Source organism: Podarcis cretensis (assembly GCF_951804945.1).
Source record: "Podarcis cretensis genome assembly, chromosome: 12".
Lineage (NCBI taxonomy): Eukaryota > Metazoa > Chordata > Lepidosauria > Squamata > Lacertidae > Podarcis > Podarcis cretensis.
Genome location: NC_137181.1, coordinates 18683637 through 18705335, shown reverse-complemented (window position 1 = coordinate 18705335; position 21699 = coordinate 18683637). Strand labels below are relative to the sequence as shown.

Below are 21699 nucleotides of genomic sequence, written 5' to 3'. Positions count from 1 at the left end.
TGACTAATTAAATTTTCCAGAAAGATTAGATTCTTCAGTATGCTTCTTGAACAATGTAAACTTGAATGTCCCCATCAACATATTGGGTCTCAGGAAATCTTCATATTTTAACTATGGCAAGAATTCTGTATGGCAAGTCTTGGAAGAAGATTAAAAACTTTAAAAATATATAATTAGGAAGATGTGGGAATAACTGGTGGCTATAATGCTAAGAGATTAAGGAAAGATAGCAACCCTACTGAATACATAGAGATCAGTAATTTACTATAAGAGATTTAGAAATATTAGGAATGTTGGATTGATTATATGCTGCTGTAGGGTAATCTGGTGACAGTGTAAATGCATACTTGAGAAATAATTTCATTCCAAGATGGTGCAAAAGGTAAGATAGAGGCAATTAAAGCATTTTACTGTAAGTTATTTATATTTAACTTATGTTCATTAATTAATTTTGTTAAATATATATACATGTACATACATACACATATCAGTCTGCATTGCATCTTCAAATCATAGTGCATATACCCACATAGTTTCTAGTTATTTTGTTTACATGACGTGGAAGAAGGTCTCACTGTGTTTTAGGTCCCTACTGCCTTAAGTAAGTACCGTAATCTGTTGCAAATATAACTTCCAGCAGAGACTGTGAAGCTTATAACTTTTAAAACCTCACTAAGCTTTCCTTCTGCTTCCAAGGGAGAAACTTTTCTCACATCACTTTTCAAATCAGAGACAGGCTGATGACAAAAATATCATGGTACAAATTATTTGGAAAGACTACTGTACTCCTTTTAGCCATTTATAATACATTCTTAAATATAAAGTCGAGTCCTAATGGCATCCTTACAACTGAAGAGTCTTGGCAATGCACAATACATTTAGAAACCAAGACTGAGAATCTTTGCTGCAGTCATTATTTTCAATCCCATGAGCTCTTAGACATTCCACTTGGCAAATTTCTGTCTCCACTTTCTTCACACTTGGGATCAGAAAGACCCACAAAACCAGTGTGGGGAGCTCCCCCTTCTGGTTCAGGAGCTGTGAAGGACAGAGGCTGTTTTCATTTCAGCACTGATACCCACTGACTAAATTTGCAAAGAGAAGGATACTAACAGATTCACTTCATAAATGTAATCTTATTTGACTAAGAAGCAAAAGGGTAGCAAAGTTTTGAAATAATAAACACCAAGGGTGGTTGATTTGGTTTTTCCCCCCAAAGGATGGCTCACATTTAGAAATGCACAAATACAACCGTTAACTTTTGGAGACTGATCAGTCTTTAGCACTAACTCCCGAAGCTCTTTGCAAGTCAACAAAGTCAGCAGCTCTTAAATATTTTAAAACAGCATTTCAAGAAAACTCCATCATGACCCCCTCCAAAATCTAGCTATCCCTGTAAGTAATGTCATTCCAACTTGCCCTTGGGAGCTAACCACTGGCAACATGATTTTTTTCTGTTCTAAACCAAGACAGCCAATAGATAAGTGATTAACAAGTAAACATGCATTTATAAATAAATATCTAAATAGTATTATTATTGTTGTTTAATTAATACACACTACCAAAAGAACTGACAGACAAGGATGCATATCTAAGCTGTACAGAGATTATAAATGTTTGGAATGTAAACTTTTGCGCCTCTCAAATCTCTTCTTTAGGGCCTTTCTGGAAAATCAATTTTTTAGTGTGATAAATGTGTAGCGGTTTTCCATTTGTTGCATGGGATCCAGACATTTTCCCTTAAGGAAGCAATTCTGTTTCGGTAATGTCACAGTTTCCCCCGCATTCAAGCCACAATATATTGCTGCTTGGAGGATATCACTCTTTTCCCAGTTAGCAGGCTGCAACAGACTGCTGTCTTGAATATGATTTACGGGCACCTATTGCATAGATTCCATGACATCACTGATGACAGGGGAAACTACCATTATGCTTCTGCCATCTATGATTCGGACTCTAAATCCTTGAAAGTGGCTTCTTTCAGGAGCTGAAGTTTACAAGTATGGAAAAACCTTGTTTGCTTCATGCTGCCTCTTTCTCAGTTAGCAAGTCTTGAGACTCCAGCAAGAATCCTTGCAAAGATTAAACTGAGATGGGAGTTGTATAATCCTGTGCTGTTACCCCCTCTGCAGGCTTAACACATTCTCTCTGTCTCTGCTGAATATCTTACTATATTGCACTTAATAGGGAATGACATAATTGCATAATTAAGGGAAAGGGTCATATATCTGTGGGAGAGTATCTGTTTTTCCAAGTTTTGTCTACATGGTGATCAAAATGCTATCATTCTATCAATACAGGTGCACTGACATATGTGTCAGGTGTAGAATGCAATGTACTACTGTACTTAAAAAAAGAAAGATCATATTACTTGAGTACTATTATAGGACCATGCCTTATTTTCACTGGCCAGTATCAGGAATTGAAACTATCAGCCATGTTTGATATTTATATAATATAAATAAATATAAAGGGGGTAAAGAAATATTTACTATATATTTGGGCACACTTAAAAATCTCCTTTTCCGAAATAGCTTCCTTTTATGTGGTTTTCAAAAATACACCAAGAATGGCTGAAGGAATCTTGCTTCATACAAGATGGGATTCATAATAAAGCAGTGGGATACTGTATAAAAATGGCAGTCTTAATTCAATTCGTTCAATGGAAAATTAAGCTACATTAATTTGCTTGTCTTCTAATCAATGTGAACAAAATACTTTCAAGACTTCGAGCAAAATACAATGCAAGCAAAACACTATTAAAATTATAGAGTCAGGGCAAAATAATTTTATATAATTGTGGCCCTGATTGATTTTTTAATGGAGCATCCACTTGTTCTCTGACCCCAGTGGACTCTCGCTGCATTTTGGTTCTACACAGCAAATTCATTACACCAAACCTAGCTCCCCCGTGCATTTCATCATTAGAGCAAGCAAATTTGATATTAAGTTATTTGTGTCATTAACAGCACAGGAAGAAGAAAAACAGAAGTATTTCTAAAAACAAGCTACTGTCTAAATTGAAATGTTCTGCTGGATCCCTAATAAATTTTTCAAGGATTGCCCAAAGTTTCAGCCACAGATTTTTTATTATTATACTGTTTTACACTCCCTGCTTCTCCTAACAACAGTAAGTTTCAGGGCAGCCCTTTTAGATGGTCAGTTTCCTTGTGAGGAGCCATTTAAAGTCCCCTTAATTATATACTATATTTATTCCAAGCAGTTTACAATGAGTTGGATCTTGACATATCTTTTTTCTGATTTGTTCTTTTTAGAATAATAATGAGCTATTCTCAACACTGTTATTTTTCTTAAACAATCATCACTCAATAAAATGAAAGAGAAAAACATGAGAATATAACAATCATAGGCAATTTACATTGGGAAACACGTTAGTAACTGGCACTGTAGGAAGTGGGTTGGAAAGAAACTCCCAACTTCAAAGGAAAAGGGAACAAGTGCCATCGGAGATCCCAAGACCAACACCTCCCCTGTAATCATGCAGGCGCAGTGAATGTATCACTAAAGTAATTATTCCAGCTGGAATATGCTTGGTGCAGGAACAAAATGTGGGAGTCAATTCATGTAAAATCATCCATATATATATATATATATATATATATATATATATATAGGGCTGCTTTCTCACAGTACAATTTTGGATGTGCACATTAGACTGAACATTTGTAAACTTAGATATGTAATGTATGAGTGAAGTAAGTATTGGGGGGGGGGTGAATCACATGCTTATGGCACAATCATACCTAGCTTGAGCGTAATCCAAGTTTGTGAAATGTTCTTGAGAGATGTGTCATTAAGTTCATATGTTACATTATTAAAAGGTAAAGGGACCCCTGACCATTAGGTCTAGTCGTGACCGACTCTAGGGTTGCAACGCTCTTCTCGCTTTATTGGCCGAGGGAGCCGGCGTACGGCTTCTGGGTCATGTGGCCAGCATGTCTAAGCCGCTTCTGGCGAACCAGAGCAGCGCACAGAAACACTGTTTACCTTCCCACCGGAGCGGTACCTATTTATCTACTTGCACTTTGAGGTGCTTTCGAACTGCTAGGTTGGCAGGAGCAGAGACCGAGCAATGGGAGCTCACCCCGTCGCGGGGATTCGAACCGCTGACCTTCTGATCGGCAAGTCCTAGGCTCTGTGGTTTAACCCACAGCGCCACCCGCGTCCCCTATGTTACATTAGTGCATAGTAAATACAGTGCACAACAAACATACCATCACTTATTAAAATATATGTTATGATGGATTATTGCTTCTGTTCCTTGGGTTTACACAATACTAGGAATAAAGGTACGAGGTAGTGATCCTTACCAGGGATTAGCTATCAAGATCTCTCTCTTTAAATATAGGGCTAGGGAACATAGATGCTATTGAATTCCGCAACTCCAATCAGCCACAGTCAGGAACGATGAGAGTTACAGCTTAGCAACATCTGGGGAACCACAGATTCCCCCACCTTTGCTTTAAATGGAGGACATGAATTTAATTTTACTGTTGAGGGTATGTTTACAATTAGCCCAATTTATATTTCCAGAATCAGAAATAAAAAAGCATGCATATTCGTGCCCACATTAGAAAGCCATGAGAAGCAAACTGTTTCTTCTGTTGCTTTATCAGGTTCCCTCCTCTCTTTTTTTGTAACATTTGAAGCCATGCTAACAGAAAAGGAGGGGAATGTGTCTTGCCATATTTTCCCCGTCAGTTTCTATTTCCCCTGAAAAGCCTCCCCGAAGACTGGCAGCTTGCTAAGTTTAAGCTCTAGGACAGCACCCTATAATGCATGAGGGCTGCTGTCAGAAGCAAACGATGCCCACCCCTCATGTACATAGAGGCCTCTCTGGATCCCAGCCCAAGAAATTACTTTATACTGGGAAGAATTTTCAACACTGCTGGCGGACATCCAGTGTAAAGTACTAAGAGTTTTCTGATCGAAACAAACAATGAAATGCGTAGACATGTGTAGTCCTGCTTATAAAATTATGCGCATATTTGTATTCCAAGGTAATTTAATGACGCAAATTAAAAAAGGGATCCGACTACAGTTCAACATGCAATCTAAACTGGAATAGCTTCATTAACATCAATACTGCAGCACGCTGCAATTAGTCAACGACCTATTTTCTATTAATATTTTTTTTGAATTATAAATAGTCATCGTTGTTAGTGTTTAACTTCACTGCAAAGTAAAATGTTGTAGGAATAGTGGCAGCAATTTAGAATCAACTGTTGCATCATAAAGCTAATCAAGTTAATTGACTTCAATGTGATTTTGTAGTGCTCTGGAAGTGACAGGCTGGAATTGCAGGCCTGCGTTCAGATATAAGCATTTATGAGAATTAAATTAATGTTATTTGGTGCATGATTGTAGCTAGGAACTCTGGTCCAGATGTCCATTATGCACATGGGAGCAGTGCTGTATACACGCACAGCTCCTGCCTCATATAAGCCTCCTTATCCAATGCAATTACAGGTTATTCCAGGCACACATTTCTTTCTGTGGGCATAACTGCACTGAAAAGTTGAGGAAGTATGCATTAGCTAGGTACGTGGGGATGCATTTGGTTGGTTACTGGAAAACTGGGTTTATACAGATGGAATTTGACAGAAGTAATTATATAAAAGCATGAAGATCTTAAATTTGAGGGGGAAATACTCCAGCAAGGAGTACTCACTAGTTATTTTTTACCCAGCTATTTAATCTACACAACACTACAGGACAACAGGAAAAGGTTGATCTCCAGTGACAATATTTATTTCCAGCGAGGAGTTTCAAATTCAATTGAAGACACAGTGTAAAATCAACAAAAGTAGATACGCAAATGTTTTCAGGAAAAGATACAAAATTTATTCCAATTCCATATAAATATTAATGTTTTTGAAAGTGTCTAGACAATCAATTCTAGCACAGGTGTACTTATTACTCCAGTTGCCCCTGTAAAGAAGGGGGAGTGGGGATGACAAATCATGAAACAGATGCCTGGTTGCTATAACAGCCTCTGAATATAGTCAAATTATCCTAGCTGATGTCCAATATATATTCTGCTTTCTCCCATTAGTTACATGAGCTCTACAAACATATTTGTATCTGAGTCATTTGACTAAAAATGAACTCAAGTGGAATGTAAATTACCAAACGTAAAAAAAAAAAAATCTCTATCAAGATTTAAGCAAAAGACCAAGTCTACCTCTCCTGTTCTTGCTTCATTCGTATTCTCTCCTCTTCTGAAGTAACAGCTTCCTGCACTTTTATTTTCTCAATCTTGTCATCTTTTCGATGTTTGCCAAACCTGTTAATAACAAAACAAAAGTTCTAACTTGTCAACATGAACCATAATTGTGTAGGCTTCTACTCTCCACATAGAAAACTGTGTGCTCATTATAGAATGACACTCAAACAAAGGGGGCGGGATAGAACGGCAAGGTAATCATCAAACAAATATCAGTTTGAACAGTTCAGCCTCAGTGATGCTTATATTTATAGTAGCACTCCTGGTGAGATGTTTATTTTTAGATTAATACCTGAACCATTTTATGGCACGTCCTGCTTAATTTATGTGTAAGTGCAATATGCAGATATAGTTAAGCAGTGTACATGGAGGTTAAATTACTCCATGAATGGAAAAGATTCTTCTGCTTTGCCATATCCAGTGAGTGGGTATGGTGGGTACCTTTCCCTTCACTATTTTGGTTCTGTTCTTTACCACCACTTCTCTTTTTGATCCCTCACTGCAATGGATGGAAGGGAATTAAGTACACCAGCTCTAAGGCTGGTTTCACTGAGGGCTCACTTTGGGACCAGAAGGCTTAGGATTCTGCAAATCTTCTGCCACCCTTGACACACATAGCCAGCACTGCTGGGAGCAAATTCATGCAGACATTTCCAAGGGTGCACCATGCAGTCTTCTGATGGCATATATGCTGTCACACTGGCAATCTCCCTCTTTAGCAGTGCCTCAACATCTATGCCATATCCAAAGCCCCCACCCCAAGAATGCTTTCTTGTTTTAAGCCTGCAGCCTAAGTTTAATAAATAAATAAATAAATAAATAAATAAATAAATAAACTACAGCACAGCACTTCTGCATACTGAATTAAATCCACTAGCTCCTCCTTTCTTATTTTATTTGTTGCATGTATATATCACACTAGCGGGAAGGTAAACGGCGTTTCCGTGTGCTGCTCTAGTGCCGGTTCGCCAGAGCAGCTTCGTCACGCTGGCCACGTGACCCGGAAGTGTCTGCGGACAGCGCCGGCTCCCGGCCTCTAGAGTGAGATGAGCGCACAACCCTAGAGTCTGTCAAGACTGGCCCGTACGGGCAGGGGTACCTTTACCTTTACCTTATATATCACACATCAACCAAGTCCTCTGGGCTGCTTACAAACTGTTTAAAAAATCAAAATTCAAGAAAGAAAGAAAGATCTGGAATGGTGTGATTAACATGTACAAAGCAAACTTTTCCACACTGCACATCATTTAAAAAATAAATAAATTCATTCACAGAAACTGATAAAAACAAAGTAACACACTCAGCAGTATTAACACTACAGGTTCACAACGTAAGATAAGAATAAAAAGCTTACAGGTAAAATGGATCCAGGCAACTGGATGAATGTGAACATCCAGGGGTGAATATTCACACGTGAGAGAAAAATGTTGCAACTACAGTCAACAACCAATTGACACGCAAGCTTGCATTGCATCAAAGCTGGAAGTGACTTTTAAAATGGTGGAAGCTGCCCTAAAACAGCCCAGAAAGGGCAAAAAAAGGTACAAAAACGGTATCCAGCAATCCCACAAGCCTTTGCAAGTGCAATTCCAGGAGCCCTTGCACTGAACATTGAAGCCTGAAGAGTTGGAGTTTGAACAAGGAGGTTTGGAGGGAGTGATTGTGGTGGAGTTTGGTATCCAGTAAGTGCTGCTGGTTTTTTTAAGGGTTTTTCAATGGTTTCAAGAGGTTTACAGCATGTTTGCAGGCTTTTCCAATGGTGTTTTATATATACGTGATTTCATGTAACCACATGGTGCCTCCTAATGTAATCCCCACGTAAAGTGGGAGTTGTCTGTACAAAGGTTCAATTACTTTTTACTAGAGGGCACCAGGTTGGGGGTACTTTGATCTAAAGAAAGAGCAAGCTGAGCCCTAGAGTGTAGTGGCAAGAGCAGGCATAGGCAAACTTGGCCTTTCAGATGTTTTGGGACTACAAATCCCATCATCCCTAGCTGTGGTCAGGGATGATGGGAATTGTAGTCTCAAAACATATGAAGGGCCGAGTTTGCCTATGCCTGGGCTAGAGCGTTGAACCAGGATTTCAAAACCAAGAACCAAGATTCAAACCTTCAATAAGCCACAAAACACATCAGATGACCTTGGGCCTCTCAGCTTGCGGAGTGAAGAATTCCAGCCACAATTAAATGTCCAGCTATGGTCTAAGGCAGCTGCATTACATGTCACTAAAACCAAAAGTCAGCTGGCCACCATTACCACCAAGCAAATAATCTGTTAAAAAAAAACTACTTCTGTCAAAATCCAGCTCCACATCAGAAAATGGGGGTTGGGGGGGATTAGAGAACTCTAATTCACAGTAAGGAAAATGCATCCAAAAGAAATGTTAAATGTTTTCTTCTCCCCAGATACTTCAAGATGTCATATTTTGCCCCGCTTAATGTATTTTTCAGTGCTAGTGAATAGCTTACCATTAAATATCAACAAACTGAATATCACACTCAGATTTTCTGAGTGTGTATGTGTTTCTCCCTTCCATTTATTGATGTAGGCTTTACATTAACTTATAGATGGAAATAAAAACACAGCTTAGAGTTCCTGTATAATTGGACCGAAAGCAATTTTTTACAGAATTATTTTTATGACAGATTGAAATAACGGTTGCAAATTAAAAATATCCTGCCTGTCCCAAAGTGTGAGAAAATGATGAGGGTGAGCGGATGAAATCCTCTTCACTAATTGCCAAGATACTCCAGGGTTGTTAATTTAACTCCCTCATTTTCCATTTGCAAAAAAGAGAAAAAAGGTCAGAGAGCACTCTGAGAAGATACCTGTGAGCTCTCCAAAACGATATGATGTGTAAGTCCTCAAGTTAACTAATTTGTGACAGTTGGGACAAGCATCATTCTATATGCAAAAATGATTCTCTTTGCAAACATCCTAGAACATCTTCCCTCATGTCAGTGCACTCTATTGCTACCTAGATTGTGGCATCTTGCAGAATCCCTTGCAAAGCACTGTCTTGCAGAGCTGCTGGGGGAGGAACACATCACTCTTGCCAGAAATCTTAATTGCTTGTTTCAGGTTTCTCCACTCCCATTCTTCCATCCATTTCGACTTTCCTCCCAATTCCCCCCTCCACCCACTCCATCTGACTATTGAGACAGACAGAGACCTGCAGGTCTACCAGCCTGTCCTATGAGTACTACAAACCTATGACAGGACTTTTCAATGGAAATGGCATGGTCAGGACAACTGGGAATGCTTAGAGAGTGGGTATTTCCCTCTGAAGATGAAAAACATGTCAGTCCTGGGACATTTCAAGAGTGACATGAAGGAAGTCCAACATAAAACTTAAAAGAAATAAAACAAACTCAAACAAATACTGAGGGGGAAACGTAACCAATGCTTATTTCATGATGTCAAACAACAATGTCCTAAATTGCATTTGCAGGAAGTAGGATGAGATCTAAGTTAACAAAATAATGATAAACATCACGGCTATAGGGCCTTACAGCTGCCACATTTGGGCCAGTCCGACCATATGTCTCTGTTCCTGGTACCAGCATATATCCCACTCAGGAAACGGGCTCCCACAATATCAAGGACTGTTAAAATCTGGCCTGAAGGCGCTATCCACCAGCTGCAGGACTGTTTTGAGAGAACCAATTGGGATATTTTCGATCGTTCAGACCTGGAGGAGCACACGGCGGCAGTTCTGTGCTATATCAATCACTGCACAGACACTGTCACAGTAAATAAATCCATCCGGTTTTATCCCAATCAGAAACCCTGGATGAATAGAGAGGTCCAGTGCCTGTTGCGGGAAAGGAATAGGGCTTTCAGGTCGGGCGAGGTGCAGCTTTACAGTGTGGCAAGAGCAAACTTGAAGAGGGGTATTCGACGGGCAAAACTGGTCTATAGGCAGAGGATTGAGGATAATTTAAGGAGTAACAACACAAGACAGATGTGGCAGGGGATTCAGCATATTACCAACTACAAACCTAACCTTGGTGCTGTCGATGGTGACCCTTTGCTGGCGGAGGAGCTTAACTTTTTCTTTGCTCGCTTCGAGAAGGAGCCACCTGAGACGCCGGTATTACAGCCACCAGCCCATAGGGGCCCCTCATTCACTGTAGAGGAGCATGAGGTGAGACAGGTATTGAGGATGGTGAATCCGAGGAAGGCTGCTGGACCTGATGGCATCACGGGAAAGGTGTTGAAGGGCTGTGCGGATCAGCTGGCGAAGGTCTTTACTAAGATCTTCAACAAGTCCTTACACCAGTCTATTGTCCCACCCTGCCTGAAGTCGTCAACTATTGTTCCTCTGCCTAAAAAATCTACAATCAGTAGTTTGAACGACTACAGACCAGTTGCACTGACTCCAATCATCATGAAGTGTTTTGAGAAACTGGTGCGCCGTCATATAATTTCCTGTCTTCCATCAACTTTTGACAACTACCAGTTTGCATACAGGGCAAATAGATCCACGGAAGACGCTATCACTATCACTCTCCATGCTGCTCTGTCCCATCTGGAGCAGCCGGGGAGTTATGTGAGGCTGCTGTTTGTGGATTTTAGCTCTGCTTTTAACACTATCCTCCCCCATAGACTGGTGTCCAAGCTAGAGGCGATTGGACTCTCCAACTCCACCTGTCTCTGGGTTTTGGATTTTTTGTCAGAACGTTCTCAGAGGGTTAGAGTGGGGTCACATATGTCCACAGCCCTTAGCCTTAACACCGGCTCACCACAGGGTTGTGTGTTGAGTCCCCTGCTCTATACTCTCTATACGTATGATTGTACAGCCATCTATCCCAGCAACAAAATCATCAAGTTTGCTGATGACACTACGGTGGTGGGGCTCATTTCAGGAGGGGATGAGTCCGCCTATCGGGACGAGGTGGAGCGGCTTTGTGTTTGGTGTGGAGAGAACAATCTGGCTCTTAATACGGCTAAGACCAAGGAATTGGTGGTGGATTACAGGAAAAAAAAGGCGGACATTCAGCCCTTGTATATCAAAGGGGAACGGGTGGAGAGGGTGGCGGAATTCAGGTTTTTGGGAGTGACTATCGATCAGGGCATGACTTGGAGCGCAAATACCACTGCTCTGGTGAAGAAGGCCCAGCAGAGAATTTATTTCCTCAGACTTTTAAAGAAGAACAATCTGAGTGAGAGACTGCTGGTGTCCTTCTACCGAGGCTCCATAGAGAGCATTCTCACATACTGTATTTGTGCCTGGTTCTCCAGTTGTACAGCTAGGAAGAGGAAGGTGCTCCAGAAGGTCATAACCACAGCCCAAAGGATTATTGGTCATCCTCTCCCATCTTTGGAAGAACTGTACGGTTCCCGTTGTCTTAGGAAAGCAAACAACATCCTGCAGGATGCATCTCACCCGGGATACAGTCTGTTTGCACTACTGCCTTCTGGCAGGAGATATAGAAACATCAAGTCAAGGACAAATAGACTGAAAAATAGTTTCTATCCAAGAGCTGTGGCCTTTTTAAATGCTGTAACTCGATAGTGTGACCTGGGAGTTTGATGGGTGTGGGTGTGGGTGTGGCTGGAATGTGGTTTGTTTGGTTGTTGTTGTTGTTTTGCTTTTGTTGTTTTTAAGGGATGGCATCCAATTTCGTTGCACTTGTGCAATGTTGCACTTGTGTAATGACAATAAAGAATCTATCTATACCACTGGTTTCTTAACTGAAGGCATTTTGAACAAAGGCCCTCTTTCCAGGTGGGAGACATCTGCAGAGACATCTGCATTCCCGGATAGTGCAAGGGTATTCGGCTTGCAGTTTTTTGTTTTAATTGTAGGATTTCTGTGAGCTGAAGCCCTGGTGAGGTTGAATAAAACAAAAGGGTAGGAAGGGGGAAATCCTTGGGGCACAAGGGCTGGAGAACAGGTTTTAAAAGAGCATAACAGGAGGGGCACTCTCAGTACTGATACTACTTCATTGCCATTGCCATAGCAAAGCACTTACAGTAAAAAATTGTGGGAAGCCTCTCTAACCTGCTTCAGAAGGGACGTGCCTCAGAATGAAATCATTTGCATTCAGCCCAGTTCCAAAGTAAGTCCCTGTTGCACAATCCATGGAGCAAGGAACCACTTGTAACTACATTCCCTCGAGATTCTTAAAGCTAAATCTAAAATTGCCTGATTTATTCAATGGTGGGCACCTAGTCTTTTATATATTGTTTGTGTTTGGATTGTACTGTTTAAACTTATGACAATGAAGGCCAACAACAACAACAACTACATTCCCTGTTCTCCTTGTGACAATGAAGGGATGCCCAGGTATAAACCTATGTCCTAATCCAGGGGTCAGCAACCTTTATCAGCTGGTTGTCAGTCCACCGTCCCTCAGACCATGTGGTAGGCCAGACTATATTTTTAAAAAGTAATGAACAAATTCCTATGCCCCACAAATATCCCAGAGATGCAATTTAAATAAAAGCATGCATTCTACTCATGTAAAAACACCAGGCAGCCCCACAAATAACCCAGAGGTGCATTTTAAATAAAAGGACATATTCTACTCATGTCAAAACACGCCGATTCCCAGACCGTCCGCAGGCCAGATTTAGAAGGCGATTGGGCCTCATCCAGCCCCCGGGCCTTAGGCTGCCTACCCCTGTCCTAATCCAGCACAAATTCTGCCACCACAGGGAGGCAACTGCCAGAAAAAGGCAACCAAAACGATGAAGGAGAGGGAGAAACTCCCATATATGGAAAGGTGGCGGCATTAGTTGAGAGAAAAGGTGAGTACAAGGTGACATGGTTGACGTTTATAAAATTGTGCATGGCATGGAGAAAGTGGAGTGAGAAAAGTTTTTCTTCCTCACTCGTAATGTGAGAATTCATGGGCACCCAAGGAAGTTGAATGTTGGAAGATTCAGGACAGATAGTTCAACTATGAAACCCATTCCCATGGAAGTTCTTGCTGGGGTTACTATAGGTGTCCAGTTCAAAACCAAACCATTGGGGACCTACTCAAAATCAAATAGATATGTGGCTTTCATAGAATCAAAGTTGGATGGGACCACGAGGATAATCTAATCCAACCCCCTGCAATGCAAGAATATTTCACCCAATGTGAGGCTCAAACCCACAGCCCTGAGATTGAGTCCCATGCTCTACTGACTGAGCTATCAGTTCCCTTCAGCTCCTGATACATTCCTTGAATGAAACTGATCAGAGATGTAAATAGGCTTTAGATTAGTTTCCTTCCTTGGTAGGCTTTAGATTAGTTTCATTCAGCTCATCAGCAGTTTCTTCAAAGCGGGGATGGGGAATCTGCAGGTGTTAGGCTACAATTCCCATAATTCCTTGTTATCAGCCATGCTGTTTGAGGATGATGGGAGTTGTAGTTCAGCAACATCTGGTTGGTGTCATATTTCCCAGTGCTGAACTAAAAGGACGAGTAAAACCAATGCATAGATTTAAATACAGTGGTACCTCGGGTTACATACGCTTCAGGTTACAGACTCCGCTAACCCAGAAATATTACCTCAGGTTAAGAACTTTGCTTCAGGATGAGAACAGAGATCATGCTCCGGCGGCGGCAGGAGGCCCCATTAGCTAAAGTGGTGCTTCAGGTTAAGAACAGTTTCAGGTTAAGTACGGGCCTCCGGAACGAATTAAGTACTTAACCTGAGGTACCACTGTAGAAAGCTAGCAGGTACAAACAACAGCTTATTTGTTCTGCTTCAGTTTGAGAAAACAAATTGTGTTGTTTACATTTTAACAATCTAGTTTGAAATAGATACACGTGTTTGCAGCGGCAACACCACTTTGAAAGAACAAATTGATACAATAAAAATAATGTCCATGTAATCTGCTAAATGGATTTAATTCTGACACATTACTGATGAGATCACTGCTGTCTGACAAATCATTCACAGATTTCATTAAAATAAAGAGCAATGGGGAAAGCATGCAGTAGTTGATTAATGAAAACACACACACACACACACAAATGATTGAGACAATTCAACAGCACTTCCCCACCACCACCACAAACAGAGAAAGTACTAACATTAAAAATTAACAAACAGTGTCTGGGTCTCCTGTCAGTGATGCCAAGGGCATGCAGTTCCCCTATAATAAGCAATATTATTACATTTTAAAACTAAACTCCAGCATTCAGTCTGCCATCAAAGCACTTTAACGCTCAATGCAACAATTCCCACTCTATAATCAAAACAGATGGCATTTTATGTTATACATATTTAACATTTTGTAAGTATATGTAAAAGAATGGTCCAACATAATCCTAGAATAAGGTAAGACATCGTTTAGAAAAGATAAAGAAATAAGAACATTGATTATATTCACAATAACTAAAAAGGATTTAATGGCTTGATTCTAAAATACCAAAGAGATTTCCTACATATCATCATAATATGCATATTTACATAGCCACTAATTTCAACAAGAAAATATTCACATTTTAATGATGAAAAGCCATCTTCTTAGCATTCTAAGAGAGAGAGCCACTGTGGTTTACACACACACACACACACACACACACACTTAAAAATCTGACAATGCCACCAAAGTGCCCTTCCTTCAAGATATGTTCCCTTTCCTTGAATGCAACACAAAGATGCATTTCCCACATGGATCCGGGTTTACTGATCCCTCCAAATGTCAGAAATACGCAGTGAGGGCGTAAAAACTCAACACAGGATGGTGACAGTCTCGCTAAGTGTTACAACCTGAGTGAGGATGGCTTGCCTTAGCAGAAGTTGTTTCCCACAGCAACCTCATGGCACTTCTAATATTTGTCCAAGTTCTGACTGAAAGACAGAAGGATATAACTATAATGCTTGATTAGCCACCATCAAGTGACTTAGATCATGCTTCTCCAGAATGGTGCTTCTCCTGTGCTGTTAATAGCTAGGTGCCTGGGCGTCGTTTGCCAGGTGTGCCTTTCCCCCATCAGTGTATCATTGTAAATGATAGACGGAAGAGCTGTAAGCTCAGTCACAGATCATCTGCTTTTCATGCAGAAGGTCTCAGGTTCAAGGTAGGGCTGACCTTGCCTAAAACCCTTGAGAACTGCTATCAGTCCGTGCAGACAATGCTGAGCTAAATGAACAAATGGCCTGATATATAAGGCAACATAAGGGAACTTCCTATGTTCCTATAGGTAAAGGTAAAGGGACCCTTGACCATTAGGTCCAGTCGTGGCCGACTGTGGGGTTGCAGCGCTCATCTCGCTTTATTGGCCCAGGGAGCCGGCATACAGCTTCCAGGTCATGTGGCCAGCATGACTAAGCCGCTTCTGGTGAACCAGAGCAGCACACGGAAACGCCATTTACCTTCCTGCTGGAGCAGTACCTATTTATCTACTTGCGCTTTGACGTGCTTCCGAACTGCTAGGTTGGCAAGAGCAGGGACTGAGCAACGGGAGCTCACCCCGTCGCAGGGATTCGAACCACTGACCTTCTGATCGGCAAGTCCTAGGCTCTGTGGTTTAACCCACAGTGCCACCCGCGTCCCATACAATTCCTATCGAATTTTCCCATACAATTTCTATACAATGTTCCTATACAATTCCAGATTTTATTTTTTGCATGTTTAAAAGAATGTTAAACATTTCAAAAATGAAATGGCAATCCTCTGGTTTCCACATTCACAAGACATGCCTGTGCAATGGCACGTTAACCAGGGAGAAATAACATATGGAGTAGAGGAGCCGGGTCATATCACAGGCCACATTCTGGACTTTGACAAGTTGCCTTGGTTCTCTGTACAGAGCCGATGTATTATATTCTAAACAGCACAGTTCAAAATATTTCCTAGTTTATGTGACAGCTTAATGAAAATCCTGCCCTTCATTCTCTTGTCCTTGATCTATCTTAGACAGCTATTTCTCACTTTATTTTCCTTACTCCCCCCCCCCCCGCCACTAGATTTCCCACTCGCTACCTTCTACAAATGTCTCCCCAAACAACTGCCCAGTTAGGTTCTTGTCTCAGGTTGGCAAATTTGTTACTATGGTAACTGGCTGGAGGTTCAAGACCCAGAAATCCACAACATGCATTTGCTTCACAAAAAGGACAGTAGGGGAATACAGGTTGCAAATGCATGCTTTGCAAACCAGGAAACCACTTATCCTGAGAAATGAGTCGGAAAAAAAGAAAAGATAATTCTGCAGCTGAAAAGGAAAACAGCAGCAAGGAGATCAGACCCAACAATCCAATGTTTCTTACACACTTGAATACGTGTCTTACAAGTTCCGAGTCCATTTTGTAAATGTGATCTCAACTGCATTTCTCTGTGAACTCCTATGGCGGAGAACCCTGGTTTGCATGGTATTCTTCTGTCTCTCACACATTCTGGGGATGCATTTATTTATTTTAAATTTTTCTATCCCACCTGTTTCTCAAAAGAGACTCAAGGTGGCTAACACAAAGTTATAAAACCAATAGAATCCATTAAAAAAACCAACCCAACACACATTCAGAAAAAGATTTAATAATATCCATCCTGCACAGCAAATTGCAGCAGTACAAAAGGAAGATAAAACTGAGCCAAAAAAATACACAAAGATTTAGAAATCTAGGTCTTAAAAGTGAGAGCCGACACCTCCAAACTGTCAACCACCAAAGCACCATCTATGAATTAAGTAAAGTTGATCTAGTGTTTACATGGGAGATAACTCTTGACAATTGCATTTTTTGGAAGAGTTGCAACTGGTGGGGGAGGTTGGAGTAAAGTGGTATAATGTGTGTCATTTTTCTTTCCACTTAATTTAAACTAAGTAGATTTAAGCTAGCTTTTATGTAGAGTTCTCTCTGTTCAAAAGCACATTTATGTACCGAAAGAGATGTATGTATGTTGTTTATTAAGTGACATGACACTAAGGACACTTTGGGGTGAATATGCTATCAAAAGCATCCTGGAGCAAGAATACTGGAAAGTTGTTGTTCAACATGTACACCATTGGGACAAAGGACTAGTATTTTTCCTTGCCATCATGTTTGTGTCCTATGCATTAAATACTGAAAGTTCTTGTAAATTACATGAAAGGAGTAAACTATAATGTGTTAAATAGCAGGTTGCCTCTTCAATGACTGAATCAAGGAGGAAGGATTATGAATAGAAAAGCTTCTATTGAAACATAAGAGTCTTGGTAATCAGCAGTGATGAGTGCAACCACAGAAATAGAACACTGAATTTTAATGGAAATGTTGTAAAACCCATGCATTTCTAAGATTGATTCGGAACAGCAAAAGCGCAAAACCCCCAAGAACTACTATTTTTAATATATGTGGGCACAGATTTGATACGGTTTGAACTATGCATAGAGCTCAGCTCCAGAGAGGTTTTTGTCCTTAAAAAACAACAGCTTGAGAGATATGAACAAGTTAAACCTGCTTTTAATGGGCAATGCACTCTTAATGGACAACATATCCTTACATTACTGTCACTTAATGCACTTAGAAATGTTCTCTTTCCAGTCAGTATTATCCAATCAAGGCTGTGGTGCTTTGTTAGCTAACTAAACACTTGGGAACTCTATAGAGATCTAAGCAGCAGGATGCTAAGACGGCTATTAAAGGTAAAGGTAAAGGTAAAGGTACCCCTGCCCGTAAGGGCCAGTCTTGACAGACTCTGGGGTTGTGCGCCCATCTCACTTAAGAGGCCAGGGGCCAGCGCTGTCCGGAGACACATCCGGGTCACGTGGCCAGCGTGACATTGCTGCTCTGGCGAGCCAGAGCCGCACACGGAAACGCCGTTTACCTTCCCGCTGGTAAGCGGTCCCTATTTATCTACTTGCACCCGGAGGTGCTTTCGAACTGCTAGGTTGGCAGGCGCTGGGACCGAGCAGCGGGAGCGCACCCCACCGCAGGGATTCGAACCGCCGACCTTTCGATCGGCAAGTCCTAGGCGCTGAGGCTTTAACCCACAGCGCCACCTGCGTCCCAAGACAGCTATTAAACAGCTGTAAATAAGAGAGATAAACTTAACTTGGGAGTCAATTTTAGCTCAAAAACATCACACATTTTCATATAGCATTTATACTCAGGTATACCTAAAATCTATCACACTGCATGTGTAAGTAGCATGCATGTATGACATTGTAAAAAAATCATAAACAGTTGATATTTACCAAAAAAATAAGGTTTTAGGAAGGCCTGTAGAGACAGCAATATCCAAATTGTATTCAATATGGAAGTTAATTTTTTGACACAGGAGGATATTTAGACATTTTATTTATTTATTTAACAACATTTGTTACCGCTTACTAGAATTTACTCTAAATGGTTTATAATAAACAGTCTAAAACAGACATTAAAAATACCAATAAGAAGTTAGAAGGGGGGGGGGGAGTAAAATAAAAGAAGTACAGTTGTACCTCAGCTCCCAAACGCATTGAGAGTCAAATGTTCCGACTCCCGAATGACTGAAAACTGGAAGTGAGCGTTCCAGTTTTCAAACTTTTTTAAGAAGCCGAATGTCCAGCACAGCTTCCGCTATTGTTTCCGGTGCGCCTGCACAATTAGTAACCAATGGGAAGCTGCGCCTTGGTTTCTGAATGTTTCGGAAGACAAATGGACATCCAGAATGGATTCCATTTGACTTCCAAGGTACGACTGTAATTATAAAACAGTTAGACTTACTAAAACCATGTCTCAAAATTACATGCTAAAATTCCATGCTTGGGTATACTCGCTGGAATAAAAAGGTTTTTAGTGGGTGCTGGAAACAATACAGTAAAGACACCTGCCTGTATTACTGAAGAGATCAGCTGGATTTAGCATGAGTAGTTAATGTCAAACTTAAGCAATATGAAGATTACACTACAGATTCTTAAGTAAAGGTTTGGTGTCTAAAAACCATGTGTAAAGATGGTTAATTTGTGCTCATTCTATTGCCATTCAGCTGTACAGTTTGTGAAACGAGAGAGACTTTGATGGCAGCTAGTCTAAATCAATTTAGATACTAATAAAATTGCATTATGGTCCTTTTAAAATCAGCAGTGTCCACTTACGAGCATTCAGGCAGTAGCCTGCACTCCAATATGTCCTCTTGGCAACTCTACTTCTAATTCCATGCTCTGTACATTTTAATGCATTATTGTTTCAAAATACAATGCTACAAATTGCAAATTACATCTGGCTCAAGGGCTGATTATGAGAAATACTAGCGCTACTGCCTCTGCCTGAATAACTCTGATAATAATAATAATAATAATAAGAGATTGATTGAGCTGCAAAGCAGCCATATGATGAGAAGGGTCCATTTGAACATTGCCATCAGCTTCTTTTGTTAAAAACAACACTTTGACATGTCACAGCCAACAAATCCTACTGCATTTGGTTACCATGGTTTTCTTACAATTTAAACTATGGGTACTTTCCCAGAAGGGGACAATATAGGAAATACAAATGAGACACAGGACATAACTTTTCAAGTTATGTGGATGTAAAAACAAAAACAATTTATTTGGGGGGATGCTGTCAAAAAGAGGAAGTGTTACTATGGTGCAATCATATTTCAAAAGGAGGAAAAACACATAAAATAGTAATAATCTGTAACTTAAAACAATCATGCAATGACACAGTGGCATTTTTTTCATAATATGTCATTAACTATGGATGGAAAAGAGAAACCACAATTAGAGATCTTAAGAAAGTGATCTGTGAACCAGGATCTTCTAGGTTCAAATCTCAGTTCTGGCAAAAACTACATATCTTGCTAGAAAGATATGTAGCTTGCCTCTAAAATTAGTCTTCACACCTAAGAACTGGAAAGTAACTAACGTTAACAGCAATTTTTAAAAGGTGATCCGGAGAGCATTTGGATGTCTGTTCCGGAAAAACGGGTGGAAAACACTATTAAAAATAGAATAGAGCAGAGGTTGCCAACCTAACACCCACAGGCACATTTTTCCTGGTACCGAGGAATGATCCTTGTTATTAGACAACAACAGCACAGAGTGTGCATGTTATCTACATAATCAGGACCAGCAAGGCATAGCTGACATCCCATGATAAATATATGGAATTGATGGATTTGTTTGTCTCTCAAATTTTGTATTAGGCCATGCCTCCTCCAGGACAGCCATTTTGTGAGCGATGCCCCCAGCACTCTCTTGCCCACTAGTCCAAACAGGTTGGCACCTCTGATATAGAAGAACAAGTCTTGCTGAAACCAAACCAGCATGGCTAATTCAAAGATAAGCCCTGTCTCACTAGCTTCTGAACATTCTTTGCCAATAAGCATACAGATGGAGGTGATCCAGTCAACACTGTATATTTAAACTTTCAAAACTTTGGACAAATTACCTTTTGACAAAGGAACAGGAAGCAGAATGTAAGAATATGGGGACAGCAATGTTGAATCAGTCACAGTTTTGCAAAGCCTCATCGGGCTATGTATTTCTCTTATAAGTTGAGTTTTCTCTTTCATTTTTGGGCACAGAAGAGATTTTACAAATGTAACAAAAGAAAAGCACAAGTCACCATGTCCAGGAGAAACATCAAGGGTATGGGTGGTGGATAAGAAATTATCTCATGGCAACTTAATGTGAATAATGGTCAGTGATTATCCATTCTTCTTTTTTTAAATACAATGATTCTACAGCAAAGTTTTACATATGCACACAAAAGGTTAACCAAGCTCTTGACAGTTCACCTGGAACCTCCCAAACGTTAAAAGTTCCCTGCAGACCTCATTATCTGTAAAACATTTGTATACGTCAGCATTTTCCTGTCAATTACTAGAAAAATCATTGTTGATGTAGCTTTCCCAAGGAACATCCTCTGCTGAATAAATTAAGCAATATATGATATTACTTCAGACCTTGAAAACTGATTTGCACATTCAATTTCAATGTGTTAGGAACCCATTCCAGGGAGAACACAGAAAGGACACTGAAAATGTTCCTTGTCTCTCCAGCTTTTAAGGTCTTCCAATATAACAAGAAAGTAAGCAGATGGGAAATATATATTTCTAGAACCATAACAGCTGTGTGGGCTTCATGTCCTTCACAAATGTGTAACGGGAACTACAGTACCAAACATTATATTCCACCGAATGGTTTGGAAGTAGGTCTAAATGATGCACTTCTTGATTAATTTGCACTTGATTAATTTGCAACTATCAACCAAAAGCCATTGCTTCAGATTTATCCAGAGCAATTGCCCAGGTATACAGAGCAGCTGTTACATATTCATCAACAAATAAGTGCTTACAGAGAAGAGTCAGCTGATCCCAAGCTTATGCAGAAGCAGGGAAAAGTTCATTTGGATTGGTTTTAGGCGTTTGGAAATACCGAGGTAGGCTTGGATGGGGAAATGAATGAAAGAGAATACAGCACATCTGAAGGTGCCTTATACTGCATCAGACTACTGGTGCCTATAGCTACGTATTTTCTGTGCTGACTGACGGTGCTTTTGCAGTCCAGTAGTTTAGACAGATGCTTTTCCTAGCTCGGTGT

At 40.4% G+C, this 21699-nt stretch overlaps 1 protein-coding gene across 4 annotated transcripts in view; it reads right to left on the bottom strand.

Annotated features, from left to right (window-relative positions):
- Positions 1-21699, bottom strand: part of PARD3 (par-3 family cell polarity regulator) — a 567153-nt gene that overhangs the window by 128836 nt on the left and 416618 nt on the right. For all 4 annotated transcript variants that reach the window (XM_079996388.1, XM_079996385.1, XM_079996386.1 and 1 more), the window contains one exon: positions 6206-6307. In XM_079996388.1, the coding sequence (XP_079852514.1) occupies positions 6206-6307 (102 nt within the window). The remainder of the gene's footprint in view (positions 1-6205; positions 6308-21699) is intronic.